Here is a 25,001-nt window from a genome sequence, read left to right as displayed (position 1 = left end):
ACGTAGGAAACGCAGGCGTATAAACCTTCCGTGGGCGTGTGGTTATAGAGGCTGTGACGATCGAAAGGCGCCTCAAGCAGTAGGCCTTTCAGCGAGGTAACTCGTGAGACAGCAACATAACTAATACCGGCCTGGAAGTCGCGTGTAGCGAGGTCAGTAACTATCTGATCCTTCGTTAGACTCTGGCATTTGTGAACAGTGATAGCAAATGCCACGATCAGGGGAAACTACTTGCGAGCGCAAGTCTCGTTGCCCACTAGGAAATCACGCGTGACTAGAAGGATGGGTACGATTTTCCTGCCCTCGTTAGTTGTTAGATACGGCGGTCCATCGTAGCTATCGAAATCCACCATAATAACGGCCGGAGGGTCTTCCCATGGTTTGGCGCCTTCATTCCAGGCGATATCGTATACAGTACCCTAGGCGCCATTCACTAGGCCAGCTGGCTGCCATAAATTAGTCGTGAGCATTACCCTAGCGCCCTTAGCAACAGGAAACTTATTGGATAGATTGCCAGCATGGTCGCTTGGCGCCTGCCCCGCGCCGTTGCCCTGGTTCTTTGCCTCCACCTATATTGCCGGGGCGTTGAGGTGCATCATATGCTCGTAATTATACTCGTTGACGCGGGCCTTCGTAGAATACACCCGCATAGCGGCCCTGAATCTATCAACCTCGCTCTGCGTTAGCTTGGCTTATACCCGATTGCTAAGGAGGTCCCAGGACGGTATAGATAACTTAACTTCACGCAGTTCTTGCAACGCCTGACGGAACCGGGCCTGATCATCGCCAGTCTGTCGTTGTACCGTGGTCAGAAAGACGGTGCGGTCAAATAACCGGTAGGCCGCCTGTCCTCTCCTTTCCAACGAAGAGAGGCTAGTGCTAGTCGAATACAGGGGCTTTTGCCGGACTGGTGGTAACTAGAAGAAATCGCCCACAAGCAAGACGCTCACACCACCAAAGAACTCGAGGCTACGCTATGGAAAGGCCTGCCGCAGGCGGGAATCGATCCGCGCCAGCTGCTCAAGCCCTAGCATGCTCTTTTCATCAATAACGAGGTATCTGACGTGCCGTAGGCGGGACTGAAGGCCGGCTGCGTCGGCTGGAGGAAGGTCGGCAAAAGCACCACCTACTGGGAGGCGTAGCAAGGAATGTATGGTGCTGCCCTATATCTGGTTACTCGCAACGCCTGTTGGGGCTACGCGGCAAATAGGGCTAGGATTCGGTAGGGCAGCCGCCTGAAGATGGGAGGAAAGTACCTTGATAAGGAAGGACTTGCCTATACCACCACCACCGTCAACGTGGAGAAGGATTTGAGCAGGATTTTGCACGTGGAAGTGGCCCATGAAGGTGTCGTACACTAGCCGTTGTTGTGAGTTAAGCTGGTCACGCCAGTGAGGGCCAAGGACCTCCACATCGTTGGCTATAGGGTGGCTAGCGATAAGGTCTTTCCAGTGGCTGTCTCGAAATTCCGGATAAGTGCCCACATGCCGTTTCCAGTCGTAATTGACGTCGATATTGCGGCGGCCAAGTAGGTCAAGACCTTCCTAGGTAAGGGGGTTATCAGGTAAAAGGGCGGCGAGGCGGATCCAGTCTTCGTCATCAAATTCCTCCTCCACAGGCAGAGTCTCGTACTGATCCTCTTGAGGTTGTAATCGAGCCTCTTTTGGCCGGCCGTAATAGTCATCACCATGACTATGGTGCTGCCAACAATAGGAGAAGGCCTTAGCGTGAGAATTAAAACGCTGGCCGTCAAATATAAGGAGCTCATCAAACCGGCGATGTGGGTGGTTCAATGTTAGCTTTACGCGGCAGTAATCTGGCCACTGTTGACCTTCTGGATCAGCCTGATAACGAGGAAAGTAGACTAATACACGAGGCCTGCCGTTAACGTTGCCCGGCTGCCATTGCTTCCACATGGAAGGGTTCCTAGAGCGGAAGTTCCAGTATTTGAGAAATGAAACATATGTCAGATCCTCTAGGTCTTCTGGGCGTTGACGGTACTTTTCGTAGACGTTGGGGGCCTCGTCAACCTCATCGCCGTCGATCCGTAGGGAGCGGGAATGCCTATCAGGATTACGGCAGTCAACGTGTAGGCAGGTTCGTGAGCCCTCCTGTAACGGCAGGCCGAGGAGCAAGTGGCTAACCTCCTGCTTCGAGTAGTCTCGCTCAGCAACTAGCTGATTTAGGAGCTTTGACGTGAAGGAAATCAGGGGGTTGTGGTCCTTGACCCGGGGCATCAGGGCCTTCCCAATCTGAGCAAACGACTCGCTCTTCTTTTCAGACTTGGAGCAGTATTTGGCTGCGTAATCGATTACCTGCTATAGGCTCGTGCAGGGCGAGACATCTGTATTGGCTAACCACGCAACGGTTAGCAAGCGGTTGTAGTGGTTGATCTGGCCATCGTTGCGCTCGCCCCTGAAGCTCCAGTGCTTAGAATGAGGAACCTTATCAAGGGAGGCTAGTAGGCGCTGCGCGTGAGGAAATCCAAAGCGGCACTCTACCTGCTTGGTATGCTTATTGAGCTGCATACAGTAGTTATTGCAGCGGTAGCGTTGCACGCGGTTGACTACCATTGATAGGAACTAAACGGTAAGGGGATGCTCCAATAGATTACTGATCAGGGGATTCCCTTCCCCAGGCGCCTGTATCCGCCGAGGCTCTGGGTTAACAGCAGATACGTGATATCCCCAGATTCGGGCGAATCGCTCCCGGGACTGACCATTATCAGGATCTAAGTCTAGGTGACCACTTAGCCAATATAGGCCATGGTGGTGACTAGAACCCCTGCCCTGCCACTCGTAGCGACCCCAAAAGTCCATTAGGTTAAACTTCTGCTTCAGGACAATAGTCCTAAACAGCGTATAACGCTTATGGAAGTAGTAAGCGGCAATGTGGGCGTTATCTCTCAGTAATTGCCGGGACAGGGCCATCCGCGCCGCCTCAGGAGCTACTTTCCACTCTTGAAATCGAGGCATATGACGATAAAGGGACTCCCAGTGGTAATCAGCCGCACTTACTATAACGAAAAGGCCAGGCCTGCCTAGATTGTAGGCATATGCCTCCAATTCCTTCCTTTGCTTATACCAATATGGCCGGGTGCCCCTGATTACGGCGGCTTGGCGCGTGATCGACTGGATCAGGGCCTGAGCCTCTGGCTCGTCAGGCTCAGCCATCGCTTCCTCTATGTCAGCGCGCGTAAGGGGTTGACGGCGGCCTTCGTGTTGCTTGACTAAGTAGTTGCTTCGCTTTCTGACCTGCGCACGTAACAGCGTGTTGAGGGCGACGAAAGGCCACGTCTTATGGCGGGCAAAACGTCCGTCTTGCCATCTCATCGCATGGGCAAGGTAGTCCTAGTACGTGATGCTCCGTAGGCGAGGCTCCACGAAGTCCGCCTTGCCGTCAGGGTAGAGAGTAGGGAACGCGAGCGTTAACAGCGGCTGGGAACGGTTGAATTCGTTGATAGGAGTCCTGCGAATAGAAGGTAGTGGCATCTGGTGTTAAGCCTGCGCGCTAGGCGGCATATGCTCAAGATCGGCCATACGCTCGGGGTCGGGGGTACCATGAAGGAATCGGGACTGCAGGGCGTTTAATTCGGTATCGGTAACCTGCAAATTCGGGATCGCCGATGCGTCTACATCGCTAGGATCCTCTTCTACAGCCTCCTCAACGGGGCCTTGGGGGACCTCGCCGTCAGGTATATCAGCCACTTAGCAAGCGATGGAAGCAACTATGCTGCCGTCAAGAGGAAGCCGTTACAAGCGATCCTGCCTCACGACGATATCGCGATAGCCCGGGTGGTGGCGCTGTAGGTAATACAGCCAGGCCAGCAGACATAAGCGGCGTACCCGGAAATCGCGAGCGAACTACTGCTGCAAGCGAGGGTCGCCCTCCATATTAGGAGGCCGCAGGAGTACGATATCTAGCTCTTCAGGTAGGACTGGGAGCTCTTCAAATAGCCTACCAACATTGCGAAGGAAGTGGACAACGTGACCGCGGTATTTGTATTGAGCACCACGTACCTGTAGGACCTTCACGTGTACGTGAACCCTAGCAATCAGCATCTCCTCAACCATTATTAGGCCAGGTAGATTACCGGGGACTTCCCCGAAGTCAAGGTTATTCGCAGCGCTAAAGAAGTAGGGCTCGTTAGGGGTTCTCTCCCTGTCTCGACTAATGCAGCGGCTGCAGATTTTCAAGCTATTTCTCTTCATATCGAACCAATGCTCCCGGCAGCGAATGCAGCTATGCATCTGGTCGTCATTCAGGGCAGTATAGAACTCCCGCACAAGGGCCTGATCTTCCTCACTAAGGGCAGGCAAGTTAAGGTCCCCTATAAAAGGTGGATCAACTATCTGATCAAACTGTCGCTCTTCAGCATGTGCGCTTTGACGTGTATAGCGGCCGCGACGATGACCCTGTGGCAATAATGAAGGAGTGGTAGGGAACGATTCCTGTGGTATAGGCGTTCCTAGCACAACAGGAGGCGTTGGAAGAGTGCCTTGAGGAATTGGCGTTTGAGGAATCGGCGTGCCCAGAACTACTGTTGGCAGGCAAAGGGTAGGAGGGATAGGGGAAGGTCCCTCTACCGCGCTTGGGGTAGATGGCCCCAGCAGAGGTCTAGGCGGTCCCTGGAGAGCGGGCGCTAGGCCACGGAATAAAGCAGGTGCGGCAGGAGGTTGTAAGCCGTGCACAGACGCAGGCGTTGGCGCAGCCCGCCTTGGAGGCGTCAGGTTAGCTAGAGAATCGGTCCTTTTCATGGCTCGGCGTGGCGATAGCCTTGAGGCGATATTCCGCATGGCGGCAACGGCAGCTCGGGATCCAGTTTCCCGTTCCCTTCGGCGTGCCCTACAGCTAGCACACTCTCCTGTAAGCTTCGCAGGGTCCTTGACGCTTCGAAATTCGACTTCGGGCAGGTCTTACTTGCAGGTACGGCAGTTCCGAACCGCCTGGGGTATATCGTCCTCCATCTGACCGTATATATATCCACCTCATACCCACCTAGACTGCTAGATATCACTCGGGCAGAGAGGCTTTGCGACGGCTTACGTCCAATACCATGATAGATCTCGATAGAGAGGTTGTCTTTGAGGTAGTTAGATCAGGTCTGAATGATCAGGGAGGAAACTGCACTGCTTCCCGGAGGCGGGATAACCGAGGAATCTTGAGAGGTAGGCCGGCTGCGGAGGTAATATGTGAACCTAGATACCGTTAGCAACCTGATGGGTTTGATTTGATAGATTCGACGGAAAGGGAAGCAGCCGCCACGTAGGTTAGTGTAAGGAGCAAGGGGCACGGGGCTTATTCAGTCAGAATCGTGCTTAGAAACCCAACATATTGATTGCATTGAAGAAAAGAAGAACCTGAAAGCTCTTGGAGAGCTTGCCAAGCTAGTTACCTAGTCAACGCTCAGGGGTTTGTGGGCCTTCATTTTGGTGGCCGACCAATTCGTGCACGAGTTGAGCACAGGCCAGGCCAATTGGCCAATCAGAAGAGGTTTTATGGTCTTCTTTCTAACTGAGTAAAACGCCCTTCGGGCTGAATTAGAAGAGCGAGAGAAGAAGCGGGTGATTGTTGGTGCGGCCATGCTGGGACGTTAATTACATTATGGGTCAAATGGTAAAGGGCATGTTATCGGGTTCGTGCTGCTGCATATTATGTAGGCAAACGGACGTCTCACCTTCGCGCTGCATTACTGACTTGGTTTGCCGATGGTACTCGACGGGTTTAGCATCGTGGAGACCAATCAACACCACGCGGAACAATGTGCCTGAAACAAAAAGTGGAGTTCGGGCTCGCTTCTTTCCTAATTAGGAATGGTCCATTGGCGCTCCAGGAGGCTCCAGACCTCTCGATCCAGTCCAGTCCAAATTTCTGAAACTGTGAATCCAGTCCAGCCAAATCCAGTCCATCCAAATCCACTCCAATGCTAGTCCAGTCCAAGAAGATCACTGACCTCTACTACAGAGGCGGAGTTATTGTCCCTTGCGCAAGCCACCAAGGAGGCTATGTTCGTATCGCGGCTGATCAAGGAGATTGGTGTGGAGCTTGATTCATCACGATTGAACATCTGGTGCGATAACCAGCAGACGATTCGGCTCGTCAACGCAGATATCGCGATGCTGCAGACGAAGCTCCGTCACGTCGATATCCACAATCATTGGCTGAGACAAGCTGTTTCCCGAAAGACGATCAAGGTCGCATATACACCCACCGGCGACATGCTGGCTGATGGTTTGACGAAAGCACTGCCGACTGAGGCATTCAGGAAGTTCAGGTCACAGGTTGGGCTGGTCGATATCAAAGATCGGATTGAGGCAAGGAAGATCAAGGTCTTGACAGAAGATGATTTTGATGCTGCGGAGGATGCCCTCTCTGGCGGAGAATCAGATCTGATTTCCGGAAAGATGGATGACCTGTGTATCAATTGAGCTGGCAGTCAACGGCCTGGGCAGTTGCCTGAGGGGGTGTGTTGGAGAAGTGGCATGCATGATGATGTTACACAGGCAGCCACCTCAAGGGAAGATGTCACCCCATGATACCTTAATTGTCAGAACAGCGTTACAGATCTGTTGCAGGATCAGCAGGTCTAGTATCTTGGTCTTGCCCCCTCAGATACAAAGACAACGAGGGAGAACGAAGAACAAGGAGGACGAACACAAGGAACCTCATCAATACACTCAAGATCATCCCAATATCATCTTTAATCATCAGTTACCTAGTGAGGGCGCGCTGTCTAACAGGAACCTCATCAATACACTCAAGATCATCCCAATATCATCTTTAATCATCAGTTACCTAGTGAGGGCGCGCTGTCTAACAACTACGTTGGGAACCTCGACCGTCACATTGTATTTCCGACTCGCTTATCATGTACGTTATATAATGTATAAAAATATCAAAAAAAAATACCTTTTAAAACCTATGTAAAAAAGTCATAAGGTAAACCTTTTTTAGATTTTAAAGAAATTTATTTAGCTATTAAATGTTAAAAAAACTTAAAAAAGACAGTGTGTAACGATGCGCCGCCTGATGGAACGGTTGGATCGGCGTGGCGACATGGAACGGAGTAACCTCGAACCGAGGGCCAATAAGGATTGGAGCGCGCTTTTCTACGGATCGCAGCGATCCATGGATCGCAACGATCCAAGGTGCTTCACGATCCATCAAGAAAGGAAACAAGTATATAGTTTCGCTCATTCGCACATCTCCTGTCCATCTAGCTCTCCAGCTTTCAATACAACTTGATTACTCAAGAATACTTCTTGATATTATCAGACGTGATTCGCCACCCTACGCTCAGTACGTTACGCCCCGTTACAACTGCCAACATAAACCAATTCGGTTACGGTTTACTACGTTGGGAACCTTGACCGTCACACAGTGTGAATAAGGTTTTTTTTTAATAACTAATAAAGTAATTTTTTTTAAAAGGCTAAGAAAATTCTACTATATAGAATTTCACCTAATTAACCTAATCTGAAATTTTGAATTATTTTTACCTTAATTTGAATTTTTAAAGAATTCTTTTCTACTTAGTGTAAACTAGTACAAATTTCAAGTGTTTAATTCGCTTGTCTGTTCAACTCGCTTATCAAGTACGTTAACCGCTTTTTAAGGTGGGGTTTGGGAAAGGGAATTGCTATCTCCTTGCTTGCGCGAAGACTGCCAACGCGTACTTTGCAAGGATCTAAACCAATTACGGTTAGTAGCGCGCTTAGCCCACTCTGGCTGTAATATAATAATATCAGCCGTCTACAGCATTTCTGAGACGCTTAGATAGTGCCTTAGCAGTGGGGCGAGTTGTCGGATACGAGGGTGGTAAGTCAAGATGAATGATAATTTCAAGATGGAGAACAGATCAGTGATTGATTCAACTCTCTCTCGTCGTCTTCTTCCTTCCTCGTCCTCATTATATTTGACGAGGCGAGGCCATGATACTAGACCTGCCGAACCTGCAACAGATCTGTAACACCCCTCTGACTCTTGTGGTGCACTCGTGTGACAATCTGGGTAGAGGCATATGCAACACGAGTACCCGTTGGCAGTCTTCGCGCAAGCAAGGAGATACGGGCATGACATTTTGGCTACACGGGCATGACTCTTACACGGGCATGACTTTTGTAACTTCTGATTGGATAGGACCCTCTTTTGTTAGCAGATCTCGGTTCTGCCGACAGCTCTAATTTGTACCTCCAGTTTTCATCCCTTAGTGACTGACGGGACGCTCTCCATCTGATAATTAGCTATCCATTGCTAGTCTCACAGCCCTTGACGATAAGAACCTTCATCATGTCCCAATCCGAGCCTCCTCATAGCTCAGAGAGCAATTGAAGACGCCGAACCCGAAGGCCTAGCCCGAGCGATCAATCACATCATTGAAAACGATAGCGACAGACCCGACCAGCCAGGTTCAGCCCGCCGCTGCTTACGGATAGACCACAGTCAGCTTCTCTGCGAAGTGGAAGAACTACAGGGATACGTGCCAGCGGACGGAGGACGCAACCAAGCATCTGGAGGCGAAGGGTTCAGTGGGAGATGGTTGAGAGCGACGAGGAGGTTCTTTCTTGTATAACAGTTAGGAAGTAGAGGTGTAGATAGCTGCCTTCGAGGGCGTAATAGAGTTGGCCTTGTTCCGTATGGAAAGCCAGACCTTAACTTGACGCCTGTGCATGACTTGTTCAAGGGGGCTGGCCCGACTCAGGCTGGTCATCAATTCAATTCCATCAATTTCGCCTTCGCGTGGCGTTGCGTTGACAGCTTACTCAGCATTTGGCCCGTGGAGTTGAACCACCGTATCTCCGGATTGAATTGATGGCGTTGAATTGAAGTGGTTGAACCGCATACCCGCGCCGAGATCCCATCGTTTACTCCCCAGCGTCTTGGCCATCTTCCTCTGCCTCCCATATAATACTATTCCAACCTCTCCTGACACATCAATTAACGTATCCACCGCGTCGATTAGGCCATTCCGCACTCACGACCTTAGTGTCTGTGTCATCCCTATTGTGCTAGCTTCCAATCGAATCCGCAGCGGTGAGACCATTTGCCCAGCAACACTAATCAAATGCTCGCACTCTGCCGATATAGATGGCTCCGACAGTAAGTTAAGAGCCATTCGCGACAGTCAAGGGTAATATTTCTGTCTCTCCCACCAATATTGGATGGGATCCGTGACAAGAGGGTCGTTCTGAGCGTCGGGACTCGACAACCAATGGCCATATTCGCCATGGTCTGCACTCAGCGAGTTTTCTCAAATAATATCTGCCTGCCAGAGACGAAGTAGGTAAGGCCTGCAAACCAATTCCCTCTTCATGTGAGAATTGCGGGCTTGAATGTCGAAGCCATGCTGCTAGACCCATGAAGTCTGTGTGCCAGTACGTTTAGAAATCGAAAAGGCCGGAAACTTGTTTTATGGGAAGATTTTCCAATCGTCTGGCAAAGCATCTAAGTTGATAAGCGGCGCACTGGATGCGTTGCAGTCCGAAGGCTGCCGGCGCTTGACAGGTACGTTGGCGTCCATTTGGATCCCAGGAGGGAACGGGATGCATGTAATGTTTTTGCTGAAGGCAGTCCTGAGGCGCGACGACAAGCCGAGACGCGTTCGCGAGCCCCGAGTACTGGGTACACTTGGCACGTGCACAAAAATTGAGGGGCAAGAAGTACCGGCGACAAAGTCTAGCCGACGCGTCTGGCGGGGGCTGCAGATGCTACCCTGAACCACCGCCATTCCTTGGCGGTTTCAACCAGTGGTCAACGTTGAAGGCATCTAGATGGCATTGAGCACATCAACGTGAAGGTGAAATGGAGTTGATGGAATTGACGCACGTGACTTCAACTTCCACAAAATTGAAAATGTGGAGTGGAAGGTGGAATTGATGACCACCCTGGCCCGACTGAAAGTGAGATTTTGTTAGCGAAGCTGGCTTCACCGCCTTTGCGGGGATGTATCTATGGGTCGACGGAAATCTAGCGAATCAGAAGTTACAAAAGTCATGCCCGTGTAAGAGCCATGCCCGTGTAGCCAAAATGTCATGCCCGTATATCAATTCCCTTGGGAAAATTGTCGTTTTTTTTTTGCACACCCACTGTAGTAGTCTCGCCCCAACAAGACGACACAAGAAGTATCTTGGTCAGATATACATTAGAGAATCTGGGTGGCGCTGGCCTGGAAGCGCATGGTCACATCAATAAGCCTTGACGATAAGGTTGTGCGATAGCAGGGCAAGGTTGCAACCTGAAGGTCCAGGGCCGGGTCAGGGCACAATTCATAGAGCGGCAACAGGATTTGGCAGAGATTCAACGACTAGCCGATCTAGGCTTTGCTGAGACGGGCAGAAATAGGACTTTGGGGATTCCCGGGATAAGGAGTCCTGGTATATCGTGATTCAACGGCAAGGCGTTCGGGGCTAGTGGCAGGGAGTAGCAGGCTGGCTAGGAGCGCTGGGCAGGATGTCATCACCCCTATCCTCTCTCACTTGCGATAGTGCATGAATGAACATCCCACCGTAACGGACATGGCAGCCTTATGATATCAATAGATAAGCCGAGTTGCCAGGGTGGTCATCAATTCCACCTTCCACTCCACATTTTCAATTTTGTGGAAGTTGAAGTCACGTGCGTCAATTCCATCAACCCCATTTCACCTTCACGTTGATGGGCTCAATTCCATCTAGATGCCTTCAACGTTGACAACCGGTTGAAACCGTCAAGAATGGCTGTGGGTTCAGGGTAGCATCTGCAGCCCTGTGAGACGCGTCCGCTAGACTTTGTCGCCGGCCCCTCAATTTTTGTGCACGTGCCAAGTGTACCCAGTACTAGGGGCTCGCGAACGCGTCTCGGCTTGTCGTTGTTGAGACCGTATGACTAAGATGGTCCGATCAGCTGGGCCCCAATAGGGACACGGGTCCGTACATACACGCGTCATCCATTAGTCAGCAGCGTCCACTGTAATCTCTAGCAACACCCACTATAACTTTTCCGCCTATCTCACCGCTACGGACTACTTTGGTATCTCAATGGGCAAGCTTTGGCACCTCTTCTATGACCTTCTTTATGGCATTTGCTACAGGTAGGCTGCTTTTTATCTTGTAGCTGATCCTGTAGCTGGTCTCTTGGCTGGTCTCTTAGCTGGTCTGGTGGCTGGCCTTGTGGCTGGTCTTGTAGCTGCTCGTCTTGTAACTCATCTTGTAGCTCGCCTCGCAGCTCATCTCGAGATCGATGAAGCTCGTGATTGTGTTCAGAAAACCGGGATTCAGTACGAAATTCGAGAAGCCAATTTCCGCTGGGTTTTTGCTTCGCAAAGAGAGAAAATTGACAACCGGAACGAAACTTATTACATGAATATGTAACGGTAGTTTGACCGGAGGCATTAGTGGATGATCTTCGGATGATAAGTTTGAAGCCATTAATTGCTGCCCATATGTGAAGATCAAGAGATAGCTCTTCGTGTGATCGATACCATTGCTGTAGAGAGAAAGAAGCTGCTGTGTTGGAATCCATCAATGGTTGTGGTAGTAATTCGTAGCGGTGAGATAGGCGGAAAAGTTATAGTGGGTGTTGCTAGAGATTACAGTGGACGCTGCTGACTAATGGATGACGCGTGTATGTACGGACCCGTGTCCCTATGGGGCCCCCCGATCAGCTGGTGGCTGGGATGTGGATACTATGTGAGGAGCTGTGCTCCTCTGAGACATATGTAACTTAGACCTTTCAACAACATAACACCTTCTACTCCCGCAGTATTGCTTCAACAGTCGTCGCGCCTCAGGACCGCCTTCAGCAAAATCGTTACATGCATCCCATTCCTTCCTGGGATCCAAATGGACGCCAACGTGCCTGTCAAGCGGCAGCTTCGGGCTGCAACGCATCCAGTGCGCCGCTTATCAACTTGGATGCATTGCCAGACGATTGGAAAATCTTCCCATGGAACAAGTTCCCAGCCTTTTCGATTTCTGAACATGCTGGCAGGCAGACTTCGTGGGTCTGGCAGCATGGCTTTGACATCCAAGCCCGCGATTCTCCCACGAAGAGGAAATTGGTTTGCAGGCCTTGCCTCCGGAAGCCTAAGCCCAAGACAACGGACTTCTCTGCAGTTGGCACCCAGAATATCGAGAAGCATCTATTCAGGGAGCACGGACTTGTCGACGAGTCTGGGAAGAGGAACCCCCCCGCTCTTTGGAAGGGAATGCAGGAAAAGACTCCCTCAAGGAACATCCTGGAGATGCTGGATCTTGACACATCAGACCCTAAAGAGCAAGCTATCGCGAACGCCCTCATTCAACGCTTTGATAGGGACCACTTTCAGAGACTGCTTCTCGAGTGGGTGGTCGACGCCAACATCTCCTTCCGCCAGCCCGAGCACTGCCGACTTCGACGCATATTCGAATACCTGAATCCATCGGTCGCAGCGACGAATGCCCATATTTCCCACAACACCGTGCGAAAGCGAATTGTTGACCTTCATCTCCGACATAAGGCGCACATAATTGACTACCTGAGGAAGGTCCCAGGTCAAATCCATATTGCGTTCGATGGCTGGCGCTCCAGGAACCGGCACGCTCTATATGGCATAGTCTGTTTTTACATCGATAACAACGGAGCACCGTCGAAGCTGGTCCTTGGCCTGCCGGAGCTGAAGATTTCGCACTCTGGGGAGAACATTGCAACGCAGATCCTGGAGATCCTAGAGAGCTACGAGATTCTTGACAAGGTGGGGTATATCACACTGGACAACGCTGCCAATATGGACACAGCCGCGGAGGAGATTGCGGAAGCGCTGGGCTTGGGTCCGAAGGAACGGAGAGTGCGATGCTTCGGCCACGTGCTGAACTTGGTGGTTAAAGCCCTGTTATTTGGGCATAAGGCTGAGGCTTTCGAAGCCGAGGTTGATGGTGAGCCTGGTTTTGATGCCATCCAGCACGAAATCTGGCGAAAGAAAGGCCCCGTCGGCAAGCTTCACAATCTGGTTCACTGGATCCATCGGTCCGACAAGCTGACGTATCGTCTTCGTGCTCTTCAGGAAGAGTTCTTTCAACACTCTGACAGTCCGAAAACTCGAGCAAGGAAACCTTTGGACGTTGTCCGCGATAACCAGACTCGCTGGTTGTCGACGCTCTACATGATGCGGCGGGGCCTTAAGTTGCGGCCCTTCCTCGAAGACCTCGTTGAGAAGGCCACGGTTGAATTCAATAGGGAACGCCGCAACGGTGTTAGAAGGAAGGAAGAAATGCCTTTGTGTCTCCGCGAGGAGAGTCTTCTCAACGAAAACGACTGGGGCGTTATTGAGTTGATGGATAAGGTGCTTGTTGACTTCGAGGAGGCACTCCGAATGCTTGAGGGCGACGCCCAAAGACGAGTACGCAAAGGGGGCCGTATTGAGGCATATGGCAATATGTGGGACGTTGCCTCAACCTACGAATTCCTGATGGACAGGCTGGAGGAGTGGAAAGCGACAGCGGAGAACTACCCGGATCCCGAACACTTCAAGATAAACATTAACTTGGGATGGGACAAGTTGAACGAGTACTATACGAAGCTGGACGAGACGCCAGCGTACTATGCTTCGGCGATTTTGAATCCAGCATCGCGTTGGGGATATTTCGAGAATACGTGGACTGACCAAGCACAGCTGCCATGGCTTCAGGAGGCAAAACGAATGGTGAGGACACTGTGGGACGAAGAGTACAAATCAATACCGACTCATTCGAATTCGGATGAAGAACCTCCATTCAAGCGTTTAAAGGCAATGAGTGCGCTCGAAAGACACCGAGCCCACAGGACTTCGTCTCTTGCAGGCAGATGTTCTTCTTTGGAAAGTTCACTGAATGCAGACCATGATGAATATGACCACTGGCTGTCGAGTCCCGACGCTAAGAACGACCCTCTTGTCACGGATCCCATCCAATATTGGTGGGAGAGACGGAAAGATTACCTTCGGCTGTCCCGAATGGCTCTCGACTTGCTGTCGGTGCCCCCCATGTCGGCAGAGTGCGAGCGTTTGTTTAGTGTTGCTGGGCAAATGGTCTCACCGCTGCGGACTCGATTGGAAGCTAGCACGATAGGGATAGCATAGTCACTAAGGTCGTGGGTGCGGAATGGCCTCATCGACGCGGTGGACACATTAATTGATGTGTCAGGAGAGGTTGGGAACAGCATTATATGGGAGGCAGAGGAGGGTGGCTGAGACGCTGGGGGGTAAGCGCTGGGGATCTCGGCGCGGGTATGCAGTTCAACCTCTTCAATTCAACACCATCAATTCCATTTGGTGATGCGGTGGTTCAACTCACGGGCGGGAGCCCATAGGCTCGCGGTACCCGCGAATTTAACATTTCACGGGTACCGCGAAAATGACTAAGCACCGTTGCCGTAGCGATTTTCAACCACTGACCTGGCGGCGTGCGTCACGACGCGGTTACGTTCTTCCTTCTTCAGTCATCCCTCTCCGTGCTGCAACTCAGATGTTTCCAGCATCGCGTGCAGAGAACGTGAGTTTTCCCGAAGACTGTCTCCCTCCAGAACGGAGCTATGAGTCACGAGATGCCCTTTTCAGGTCCATTAATACATGGGCGGCTACGAGGGGCTACGCCTTCACCACCGGGAAGTCCACTAGAGGGAAGAGCGGCAGGCAAACAGTCACATACGCTTGTGATCGATCCTGTCATCCTCCTAGTGCGTCGATAGAGCGCCAGCGGAAGACGGCCACTCGAGGAACTGGCTGTGAGTTCTCACTGTTGGCCAAGGAATCCCTGGATAAAAGTACATGGACTGTCCGACATCGCCCGGACAAGCAATTCTCCAAGCATAATCATGCACCAAGCCAGCATCCCTCTGCCCACCCAGCACATCGCAAGCTGGGAGAAGAAGTTGTAGCGGATCTGTCACGCTTGTCCCATGCCGGTATAGCTCCCAGAGATATCCGAACATATATACGACAGAATTGCGATTCCTTGGCGACCCAGCAGGACATCTACAACGGGATTGCAGCTACCAGGAGAGAAGTATGCGAAGGGCAAAGCTCTATTCATGCGCTCGCCAGCCAGCTCGATAAAGAAGGCTTTTGGAGTCGAATACAGTTCGGTGAAGACGGCCGGGTTACCGCTATCTTATTCGCTCATCCAGATTCATTGGCGTATCTTCAGGCCTACCCGGATATACTCTTACTAGACTGCACATACAAGACGAACAAGCATGGCATGCCGCTGCTCGACATGATTGGAGTCGATGCCTGCCAGCGATCTTTCTGCATAGCGTTTGCATTCCTCAGTGGGGAGACGGAAGACGATTTTCTATGGGCGTTGGATCGGTTGAGGTCACTATACGAACACCATAGCGCCAGACTGCCCTCTGTTATTCTGACGGACCGCTGCGTCGCCTGCATGAATGCTGTTGAGACCTCCTTCCCTACGTCTTGCTCACTGCTCTGCCGCTGGCACGCGAACAAGGCAGTCCTCCGTTACTGCCGGCCAGCTTTCGTCCGCCAAGACCAACCGGGCTACACCGACCCAGCAACAAACGATGCTGTGGAGACCAGTGGTTAGTCCGAATTCTACCAGTTTTAGCACTCGATCATAGGTGCGCCGAACGAGGAAGAGTTCAAGCACCAAGTTTCGCAATTCGAGAAGAAGTACCTACCAGAGTATCTCGAGCAGGTCGGATATGTCCAGACTTTCTGGCTTGAGCAGTACAAAGAGAAGCTTATCAAGGCCTGGGTCGATCAGCATGCTCATTTCGGTAATACAGCCACGTCCCGAGTCGAGGGCATACATGCACTGATGAAATCCCATCTCAGAAAGTCCACGTTAGATCTCTTTGAAGCTTAGAGGGCAATGAAGCATGCACTACTCAACCAGTTATCGGAGTTAAGATCGAACCAAGCCCGACAGCAGATTCGACTTCCTATTGAACTTTCGGGGCCGCTGTACGCTGCAGTGCATAGCTAGGTATCACATAAAGCCCTGAGAAAGGTGGAGGAGCAACGGAAGTTGCTGAGTAGGAAAGATCCTCCCCCGCCATTGACTTGCACGGGATCTTTCACCAGATCCTATGGACTGCCTTGCCTCCACACTCTGAAATCCTTGCAAGAGCAGGGCCAAGTCCTTTCACTTGAACACTTCCACCAGCACTAGCGCCTGCAGCGCAAGGGAGCTCCGCAACCACTTCTAGAGCCTCGCCAACGAATTAAGTCGACGTTTACACACTCCAATATCCCAAAACAGAGCACCCGAAGAGAACCCAATGCGTTTAAGAGTGTTGGGATGGCGCGCAAAGCGCCGCCTACGTGCAGCAGATGCCACACGGTTGGTCATACCAGGACGGCAAGGGCCTGCCCAATGAGGTTTGGAGAGTTGCTTCAACAAGAAGCTCTGGGCCCGGGACTTTCGCAGTCGGTTGAAGCATCGGATACTGAACCCGAGCCGCCCCAAATCCGACCTTTGGTGGATGTACCCGAGGAAGAATCAGCGCCAGCGCCGGCAGATGGTTTCCTGGCCGCAGTCCTCGGCGATCAGCCAGAGACTGTGACTGGGGCCTTGCAAGACTCTCCCTGTGGCGCCTCTCAGCAGCCAGGACCCCTTATTCATAAACCATCTCCTTCGCCTCGCCCGCCACCGCCATCGCTGCCGAGGTACGACTCACCACAGGCCATATATGGAAGATATATCGCCGCAAGAAGCGCGTGGTACGCAGTGCAGCCGGCCGGCAGCATCAAGACGAACCAACAATATCGCAGGGCGATAGGGCTCCCCCTCAGGTATGACAAGCAGAGCTACGAGTGGTGCCTGGACTACAAACAGATGTCCAATCGCTGTACCACATCAACAGGGTCAAGGCAATGGACGAAAGAAGAGATGATGGCATATCTAGACTGGACCAAGGCCGAGGATGAGCGAATTAAAGCCCAGGTCGCTGAAGAGATAGGAGACAATCCTTTGGCTAATACAAGAAGGGGAGTCAAAGACATTTAGAGGAGAATAGAAACGGACAGCAGGGAACAAGAAGCTTTGCACTCGGCTAGCCGTAAAACAGACGACTGTATCATTGTTGGCAGTCATGGGTGTTAGACGATCGACTCGGTGGCAAAGCCCTTAGACATTCTACGGCTGTCACGTCCTATATATAATTTAGGTAGCTCTTATATAGATTAAACACTTAAACCTTCCCATCTCAACAATTATAAGCGAAAGGTAGTTATCGGCTCCGTTGAATATGTAAGTTAGTGGGCTTTACTTTACCAGCGGAGATAGTGCCAATAGCCAATATTTTGTATTGCCAATTCTGCGAATGCACTATGCTTAGTCATTTTCGCGGTACCCGTGAAATGTTAAATTCGCGGGTACCGCGAGCCTATGGGCTCCCGCCGTGAGTGTACGGACCCGTGCATCTATGGTGCCCCCACAACCACAGCTGTCTATGTAATGGTGCTCCCGGGAAGCACGGTACCATGCACAACCACCCTTTCGACACCCCCACTCTTTCGCCACGCAAAAAAAAAAAAAGCACCACCAAAACTCGTCAATTTCACTTACACGAAAGTTAGCCAAAATAAATAGCTACATAAAAGAAGTTACCTCTATTGATTATAGAAATGATTAGAGGTAATTGTTTTGACTCTGTAAGGCTGTGCGGGGTACGCGATATAAGCAGGCCATGCTATTGAAATATTGTCAGTTTAATCACCAAGCTCCTCACCGCTCTTTCTCGTGTTTTTTGGTCTTTGTCTTTGACAGCGACAAAAAAATGCCTATCTCGCGACTTAGATGGGAATATACAGAGGACGACATAGCTGAGGCTATATTGGATATTACTGATAATGGCTTTTCACCTCCTCAAGCCGCTCAGAGACGGGGAGTGCCCCGAGGGACTCTCATCGACAGACTTAACGGCCAGACAGCCGTGAAAGAGCAGATTCAGCCTCGCCGACGTTTGTCCAAGAATCAAGAGGACAGACTGGCTTTCTGGATACTCTGTCAGGAATCTCTGGGCTATGCTCCGTCCCACGATCAGATCCGCGCTTGCGTCATGGGCTTGTTGAGACAGCAGGGCGAATATCCCGAATTAGGACGCAACTAGGTGACCAGATTTATCAACCGCCGCACAGACCTGAAGACCAAGATGGGTAGACATCAAGAAGCCAAAAGGTTCGACTCTTTCACGCCCAAGGCAGTTCACTGGTACTTTGATATCAGGGAGGGCCAGTATGGCTGGATCAAGCCTGAAAACACCGTCAACGTTGACGAAGGGGGTATTATGACTGGTTTCGGCAAGCATCCATCTTTATATTTTGCTAGCTCTCAAAATCCGGCCGACTAACCCTTTTATTCAGGCCTGGATGGCCTGGTTGTTGGAAGTGCGGACCCAAAGCGGAAGGCATTTCTCAAGGGACCACAGACTCGGAATTGGACGTCATTTATCGAGGCCGTCACTGCTAGCGGCCGCGCCTTAACCCCTGGCATAATCTTCAAGGGCAAAGAACTCCAGAAACAGTGGTTTCTCGACGAATTCAAGAAAATAGCAGACTGGTATTACATAACTTCGCCTAACGGGTGGACTGACGACCACATAGGCGTTGAATGGCTTGAAAGAGTCTATCTGCCCCAGACCATGCCTGCCGACGACTCTGACGCGAGACTGATCATTTTAGATGGTCATGGGAGTCATGCAACGGTATGTTCTTCGTTCTATTCAGCCCAAGATCACTACTGAGCGACGGAAGGATGAATAGATGGCCACGTGCTTCTTGAACAACGTTTATTGTTGCTATCTGCCAGCACACTGCTCTTATGGGCTCCAGCCGTTAGATAATGGAGTATTCAATGCCTCCAAAGCCGCATATCGACGAGAGTTGGAAAAGTTCGCTTCGTTGACTGATTCCACTCCGATGGACAAGGTTAATTTCATCAGGGCCTACGCCAAGGCTCGTCGAGTTGGAATGACTGAGAAGAACATACTCTCTGGCTGGAGGGTTACTGGGAATTGGCCGATCTCACGTGCCAAAGCGCTGCGGCACCCAGAAATCCAAGAAGAGAGGTCAAATGGCAGCCCAAGAGCGACTCCCGAACCCAGGCCGTATTTTGACTCGGACGATACACCAAAGACGAGCCGCCAAATTCGCGATCTTGGGCTGAACAAGACGCCAAAGACACGAAGACGGTACAGCATAATATCCAAGGGGTTTGAGGCTCAACAGCAGACGGTAGCGGCGCATACTGCGAGGATTGCTAGCCTAGAGGAGGAATTGGCTCGCTTGAAGAGAGGGAAGAAGAGGAAGGCGGTGCCGAATCCTAACAAACGTTTTATGACTCTTGGTGAGACTCTAGCTGGTGGAGAGGCCATAGCCGAAAAGGAGACTAAAAATATGCTTGTTGTGGTGGAATGTGGCTATTCAGGCGAGCAGGAGTCAGAATCGGAGGCTGCCTCGGTCATCGAGGTCAGAGAGGAAACCATACCCCATCAACCAACCACGCGATCAGGGCGGCTTATCAAAAGACCGAGGATTCAATAGATATGTGCATTTATTATTTATAAAACGAAAAATTTTGCGCATATCTATCATTTTGGTCAAGTTCTGTGTAAGTAAAGTTGCTCATTTTTGGTGGTGCTTTTTTTGTTTTGCGTGGCGAAAGTGTGGTGGTGTCGAAAGGGTGGTTGTGCATGGTACTGCTGGCTATACTGACTCATCAGTCCAGAGGCGCCTTGACTCAAGCGACAGAATTCCCATGCTTGATATTGTCCAAGTCGACTTGTTGGATAGCATCCCAGTGCTCCACAACCTTGCCATCTTTCCATCGATAAAGGTCAAAGACATGCTCGCCAGCATCCCCCGGCCAGCGCGTGGAAAATATTTGAGCCACGATATAATCCACGTCCACCAGGATCCTCTTGAAGTTCATGTTGAAGTGCGGCTCGCCGGGGCCCGTCCAGTGCCTGGCGGCAATCGACTCGAGAACCTTGGACGCCTCGATGATGGAGTCGCGACCGTCAGCGACGAGTTGACTGTGTTGTTTATAGTTCTCATCCACCAACTCGAATGTTCTCTTGTAGTCATAGTATTTGAAGGTCGCCAGGTGCAGTTCGATAATCTTCTTGGCCCTGGCTATCTGCTCTGGGGTGTGAGGTGGCTGGTCGGTGAGCCTGGCGTAGATTTGGTCAACTTCGGCAGTGTAGTTAGCCATGTTTTGGTATGGTTGCAGTTTGTATTCTTTTTAGGTCTTGATGAGAAGCATGGCATTATGCGAGCAGCTATCAAACAAGCAGGGCCCTGATATATGGCTTTAATGCCGTGCCATCATGTGCATTCGCTAACCCCACCCACTAGCTGCCAGACACGCGTGTTCGTATAATGATGGGGACAGATGGTCAGAAGATGGAGGAGGAGTGAAAATCATTGCTGATTGATCATGATGCTGATGTTGTCAGACACGCCTGTTCGTATAATGATGGAGATGGGTGATCAGAGGATGGAGAAGTGTATATGGAGTATGCAGAACCGAGAACGATTGATTTAGGATGATGATCATGTCTGTGACTGATCTGGAGATGTGTTCGTCCTCCTTATTCTTCGTTCTCCCTCGTTGTCTTTGTATCTGAGGGGGCAAGGCCAAGATACTAGACCCGCTGATCCTGCAACAGATCTGTAACGCTGTTCTGACAATTAAGGTATCATGGGGTGACATCTTCCCTTGAGGTGGCTGCTTGTGTAACATCATCATGCATGCCACTTCTCCAACAATAAGCGAGGGGGCCAGACTAGCGAGTGGGTGTAATGGTTAAGGTTTCCAACGTAGTAAACCGTAACCTGATTGGTCTGTTAGCAGTTGCAACGGGGCCCAACTGTATACACAGCTCAGTGGGGAGTCGGTGGGGAGACAGTGCTCGGAGCGAGCATTGCAAACTCCGAATCGGTGGGGAGGCAAACGTGGAGAAGATGAACGGGGTTGCGGAGCCCGATCCTGCCGTCCGTGACAGCGGGGGCCACACAAGGGGCAAACTTGTACAACGCTCTGGCCAGTCTCAAGTTAGCCTGTAAGTGACACTGGTATGGCTGTAGTCAGAGAGAGCCATCTACCTGGTCATGAAATCCCCACCCGTATGCAACGGGCATTCGAGTTGGTGTGACGACGGGTCTGGTCCGGGCCGACCAACGCTACCAGGCTAATCGCTTGACCATAATTAAAACTACTAGTTACGCCACCAGCTCGAGATTCGCCCTGTCTCACTCCAATATCATCTTCTCGCCCGTCATCAGTAACAATGGCCCTCCTGCAAGATTTGCAGAGCTCCCTCATCGCACAGCGTATCTTGTCGAGCCTGCAACATGTCAGCCCCAAAGACGTCGCCATTGGGTTCCTGCTGACTGCTGCTGTACTTTATATTTTTTTCTACCTCATTCCACTGATTTACAGTCTCTTCTTCTCACCTCTGAGGAAGATCCCCGGCCCATTGCTGGCTCGGGTCACGCGCTGGTGGGAGTACCGCTTGGTGAGCAAAGGCGACTCAAACCTGGAATACATTCGCCTGCACCAGAAATACGGTTTGTCCTTCCCTGCCTTGGGTAGCCACTCGACTGACGGTGAAATCACTCAGGCCCAGTTGTCCGAGTCGGACCGAATCGCTACAGCATCAGTCAACCAAAAGATGTCAAGACCATCTACGAGCTGGGGGGCAAGTTCACCAAGGCCGACTATTACAAGCCGCTGCTCAACCCCGACCCCGAGAAGCAAAACATCTTTGTCGTCCTGGACAATGATCGACACAAGGAGAAACGAAGAAAGATCTCGCCTCTGTACACCATGTCATCCATGGTATCGTACGAACCTGCTGTCGATGAGATGACTACTGTTTGCATCCGAAAGCTGTACCAGTTTGCCAAGGAAGGCCGTCTAATTGATATCCCGCACTGGATGCAGTACTACGCCTTTGATGTCATTGGCGAAATCACTGTGAGTTCCTCGCACCACCACCGCGTAGATCTTGGCTAACCGATGCAATCAAGTTCAACAAGAGCTTTGGCATGATGGAGAACGAGGGTGACACCACCGGAATGATCCCAGGTATCCGAGCCGCCAACGACTTTCTGGCATACCTGGGCATCATTCCCAACCTCGTCCCCTGGGTCCTCGGGTTAAGTGCCGTGTTGGGCCGGAAGTCGAACACCTCAGTGCTAGTGAGCTACGCCTTTGCGCAGATTGACAGGAATCGCGAAGCGAATGTGCACTCGACAACCAAAGACACCAAGAAATACGACACATTCTTGAAGAAGCTGCTCGACATGGAAGCCCAAGGCCGTCTTAAACTGCCAAACGTCCTGGATGCCTGTGGCAGCAACATCGGGGCCGGTTCTGACACCACCGCCGTCACACTGAGCTCCACTCTGTATTTCCTCTTCAGGAATCCAGACAAACTCGACAAGCTGCGCCAGGAAATTGACACAAAAACCGCTGAAGGCAGCATCTCGGACCCAGTCACCTTCCGGGAGGCACAGGACATGTCCTATCTGCAGGCTGTCATAAAGGAGACACTACGTCTTCATCCAGCCGTGGGAACCATGTTGCCCCGTGTTGTGCCTAGAGGTGGCATGGAACTGTCGGGCTACTACTTCCCTGAGGGGGTATGTAAACAGTAGCGCGCTTTTTCCCTCTGCTGACCAGACGTATAGACCGAGGTTGGCGCGAACGCATGGGTCTTGCATTACAGCAAGGACATCTACGGCCCAGATCCCGAAGTCTTCCGTCCAGAACGCTGGATCGGAAAGGAAAAGACCAGCATCATGGACTCCATGATGTTTGCGGTATGGAAAAGAAAGTTCGCTTTGAAACTAGGCCATTGGACTAATTTTGCTTGTAGTTTGGAGCTGGTTCTCGAACCTGTATCGGCAGGAATATCAGCCTGCTGGAGCTGACCAAGGTGGTGCCTCAGATTGTCCGCAAGTTCGATCTCGAACTTGAGCATCCAGATAAGCCGATGGACACGACATGCGCGTGGTTTGTCTATCCTCATTACAACGGTCGGTTCAAGGTGCGAGGTGCAAAGGCATCGGACTGATAGACTAAGACTGGCAATACGTTCTATGTGTGTTGCCCTTTTGTGACACTGGAAATGCTTATTTCCGTTTAAAAAGGTGTATGTTTATGTATATTGGCTTTCGAAGACCTTTTCTGAATGCTCATCTCTGTCCACTGTAACCTACTGTCTTTTGGTGACATCAATGTTGCGTTGCATTTTACTCCACGTTCCGTACGACATCCTTGGTGCTACCTCTCAAGTGCTTTAACTTGGCCGCTATAAACCGGAAACTCGATTCTCTGGAGTATTCTTCAAGCGAGATCGTTGGTGTTATTCAAAGTCACGCCGTTGTGGTGAAATACACTGGTGCCATTGAGCCCGAAAGACAAACGCCTTCATCTGGAACCAAATGTCACAAGATGTGATCCAAGTTGCATTGCTTGCCTTGATCCACTAAATAATTGGGAACAAAAGTTCAGTCTGGTTTACCCTCGTCATTTGGGCGTTCCCAGCGTCTTGTTAATAGCGAGAGCTTGCCAGACCCCGCGTGAACTTGTCGGCACATGCCTTTGTAGTCTCCCAGTCCTAAGAGACATCGTAGGTACGTTATTGATCTCAATGACGTCTCCAAAGAGGGCCATTAGCCACAATAGCAAAGAACACAGTTTCACACATAACGGTATTAAAACCTAATACCGTAAAACACTACCATGCACAACCACTCTTTCGCCAACCCCACTCTTTCGCCAGGCAAAAAAAAAAAAGCACCACCAAAACTCGTCAACTTCACTTACACGAAAGTTGGCCAAAATAAATAGCTACGTAAAAGAAGTTACCTCTATTGATTATAGAAATGATTGAAGGTGATTGTTTTGACTCCGTAATGTTGTGTGGGGTACGCGATATATGCAGGCCGTGCTATTGAAATATTGTTAGTCCGATCACCAAGCCGCTCACCGCTCCTTCTCGTGTTTTTTGGTCTTTGTCTTTGACAGCGACAAAAAAATGCCTATCTCGCGACTTCGATGGGAATATACAGAGGACGACATGGCTGAGGCTATATTGGATATTACTGATAATGGCTTTTCACCCTCTCAAGCGGCTAAGAGACGGGGAGTGCCCCGAAGGACTCTAATCGACAGACTTAACGGCCGGGGAGCCGTGAAAGAGCAGATTCACCCTCGCCGACGTTTGTCCAAGGATCAAGAGGACAGATTGGCTTTCTGGATACTCCGTCAGGAATCCTTAGGCTATGCTCCGTCCCACGATCAGATCCGCGCTTGCGTTATGGGCTTATTGAGACGGCAGGGCGAATATCCCGAGTTAGGACGCAATTGGGTGGCCAGATTTATCAATCGCCGCACAGACCTCAAGACCAAGATGGGTAGACGCCAGGAAGCTAAAAGGTTCGACGCTTTCACGCCCAAGGCAGTTCACTGGTACTTTGATATCAGGGAGGGCCAGTATGGCTGGATTAAGCCTGAAAACACCGTCAACGTTGATGAAGGGGGTATTATGACTGGTTTCGGCAAGCATCTATCTGTATACCTTGTCAGTGCTTGAAATCTGACCGACTAATCCTTTTTATTTAGGCTTAGATGGCCTGGTTGTTGGAAGCGCGGACCCAAAGCGGAAGGCATTTCTCAAGGGACCACAGACTCGGAATTGGACTTCATTTATCGAGGCTATCACTGCTGACGGCCGCGCTTTAATCCCTGGCATAATCTTCAAGGGGAAAGAACTCCAGAAACAGTGGTTTCTTGAGGAATTCAAGACGATAGCAGACTGGTATTATATAACTTCGCCTAACGGGTGGACTGACGATCATATTAGCGTTGAATGGCTTGAAAGAGTCTATCTGCCCCAGACCACGCCTGCCGACGACTCCGACGCGAGACTGATCATTTTAGATGGTCATGGGAGTCATGCAACGGTATATTCTTCATTCTCTTTAGCCCAAGATCACTACTGAGCGACGGAAGGATAAATGGATGGCCACGTGC

The 25,001-nt window shown here is 50.9% G+C and overlaps 4 protein-coding genes across 4 annotated transcripts; 2 read left to right on the top strand and 2 right to left on the bottom strand.

The window, feature by feature from the left end:
* Window positions 1-3,497: 3,497 nt before the first annotated feature.
* On the bottom strand, window positions 3,498-4,796 carry NECHADRAFT_88634 (uncharacterized protein; the record flags this gene model as incomplete). The annotated part of the gene is made up of 3 exons (XM_003044127.1): window positions 3,498-3,683; window positions 3,774-3,803; window positions 4,020-4,796. 3 exons carry the CDS (start codon window positions 4,794-4,796, stop codon window positions 3,498-3,500), a joined length of 993 nt encoding a protein of 330 aa, XP_003044173.1.
* Window positions 4,797-19,694: 14,898 nt separating this feature from the next.
* Window positions 19,695-20,168, bottom strand: NECHADRAFT_88631 (uncharacterized protein; the record flags this gene model as incomplete). Its single annotated transcript, XM_003044126.1, has 1 exon — window positions 19,695-20,168. The coding sequence occupies one exon, from the start codon at window positions 20,166-20,168 to the stop codon at window positions 19,695-19,697; it is 474 nt and encodes a 157-aa protein (XP_003044172.1).
* Window positions 20,169-21,414: 1,246 nt separating this feature from the next.
* Window positions 21,415-21,950, top strand: NECHADRAFT_19176 (uncharacterized protein; the record flags this gene model as incomplete). The annotated part of the gene is made up of 2 exons (XM_003044184.1): window positions 21,415-21,526; window positions 21,580-21,950. Coding segments are annotated over 2 exons (483 nt in total), but the record flags the coding sequence as incomplete, so codon positions are not given.
* Window positions 21,951-22,006: 56 nt separating this feature from the next.
* Window positions 22,007-22,618, top strand: NECHADRAFT_55247 (uncharacterized protein; the record flags this gene model as incomplete). Its single annotated transcript, XM_003044183.1, has 1 exon — window positions 22,007-22,618. One exon carries the CDS (start codon window positions 22,007-22,009, stop codon window positions 22,616-22,618), a length of 612 nt encoding a protein of 203 aa, XP_003044229.1.
* Between the last annotated feature and the right edge of the window lie 2,383 nt (window positions 22,619-25,001).

This window comes from Fusarium vanettenii (assembly GCF_000151355.1).
Source record: "Fusarium vanettenii 77-13-4 chromosome 14 genomic scaffold NECHAsca_24_chr14_5_0, whole genome shotgun sequence".
Taxonomy (NCBI): domain Eukaryota; kingdom Fungi; phylum Ascomycota; class Sordariomycetes; order Hypocreales; family Nectriaceae; genus Fusarium; species Fusarium vanettenii.
The sequence above is the reverse complement of the archived record's forward strand: the minus strand, read 5'-3'. Positions and strand labels throughout refer to the sequence as shown.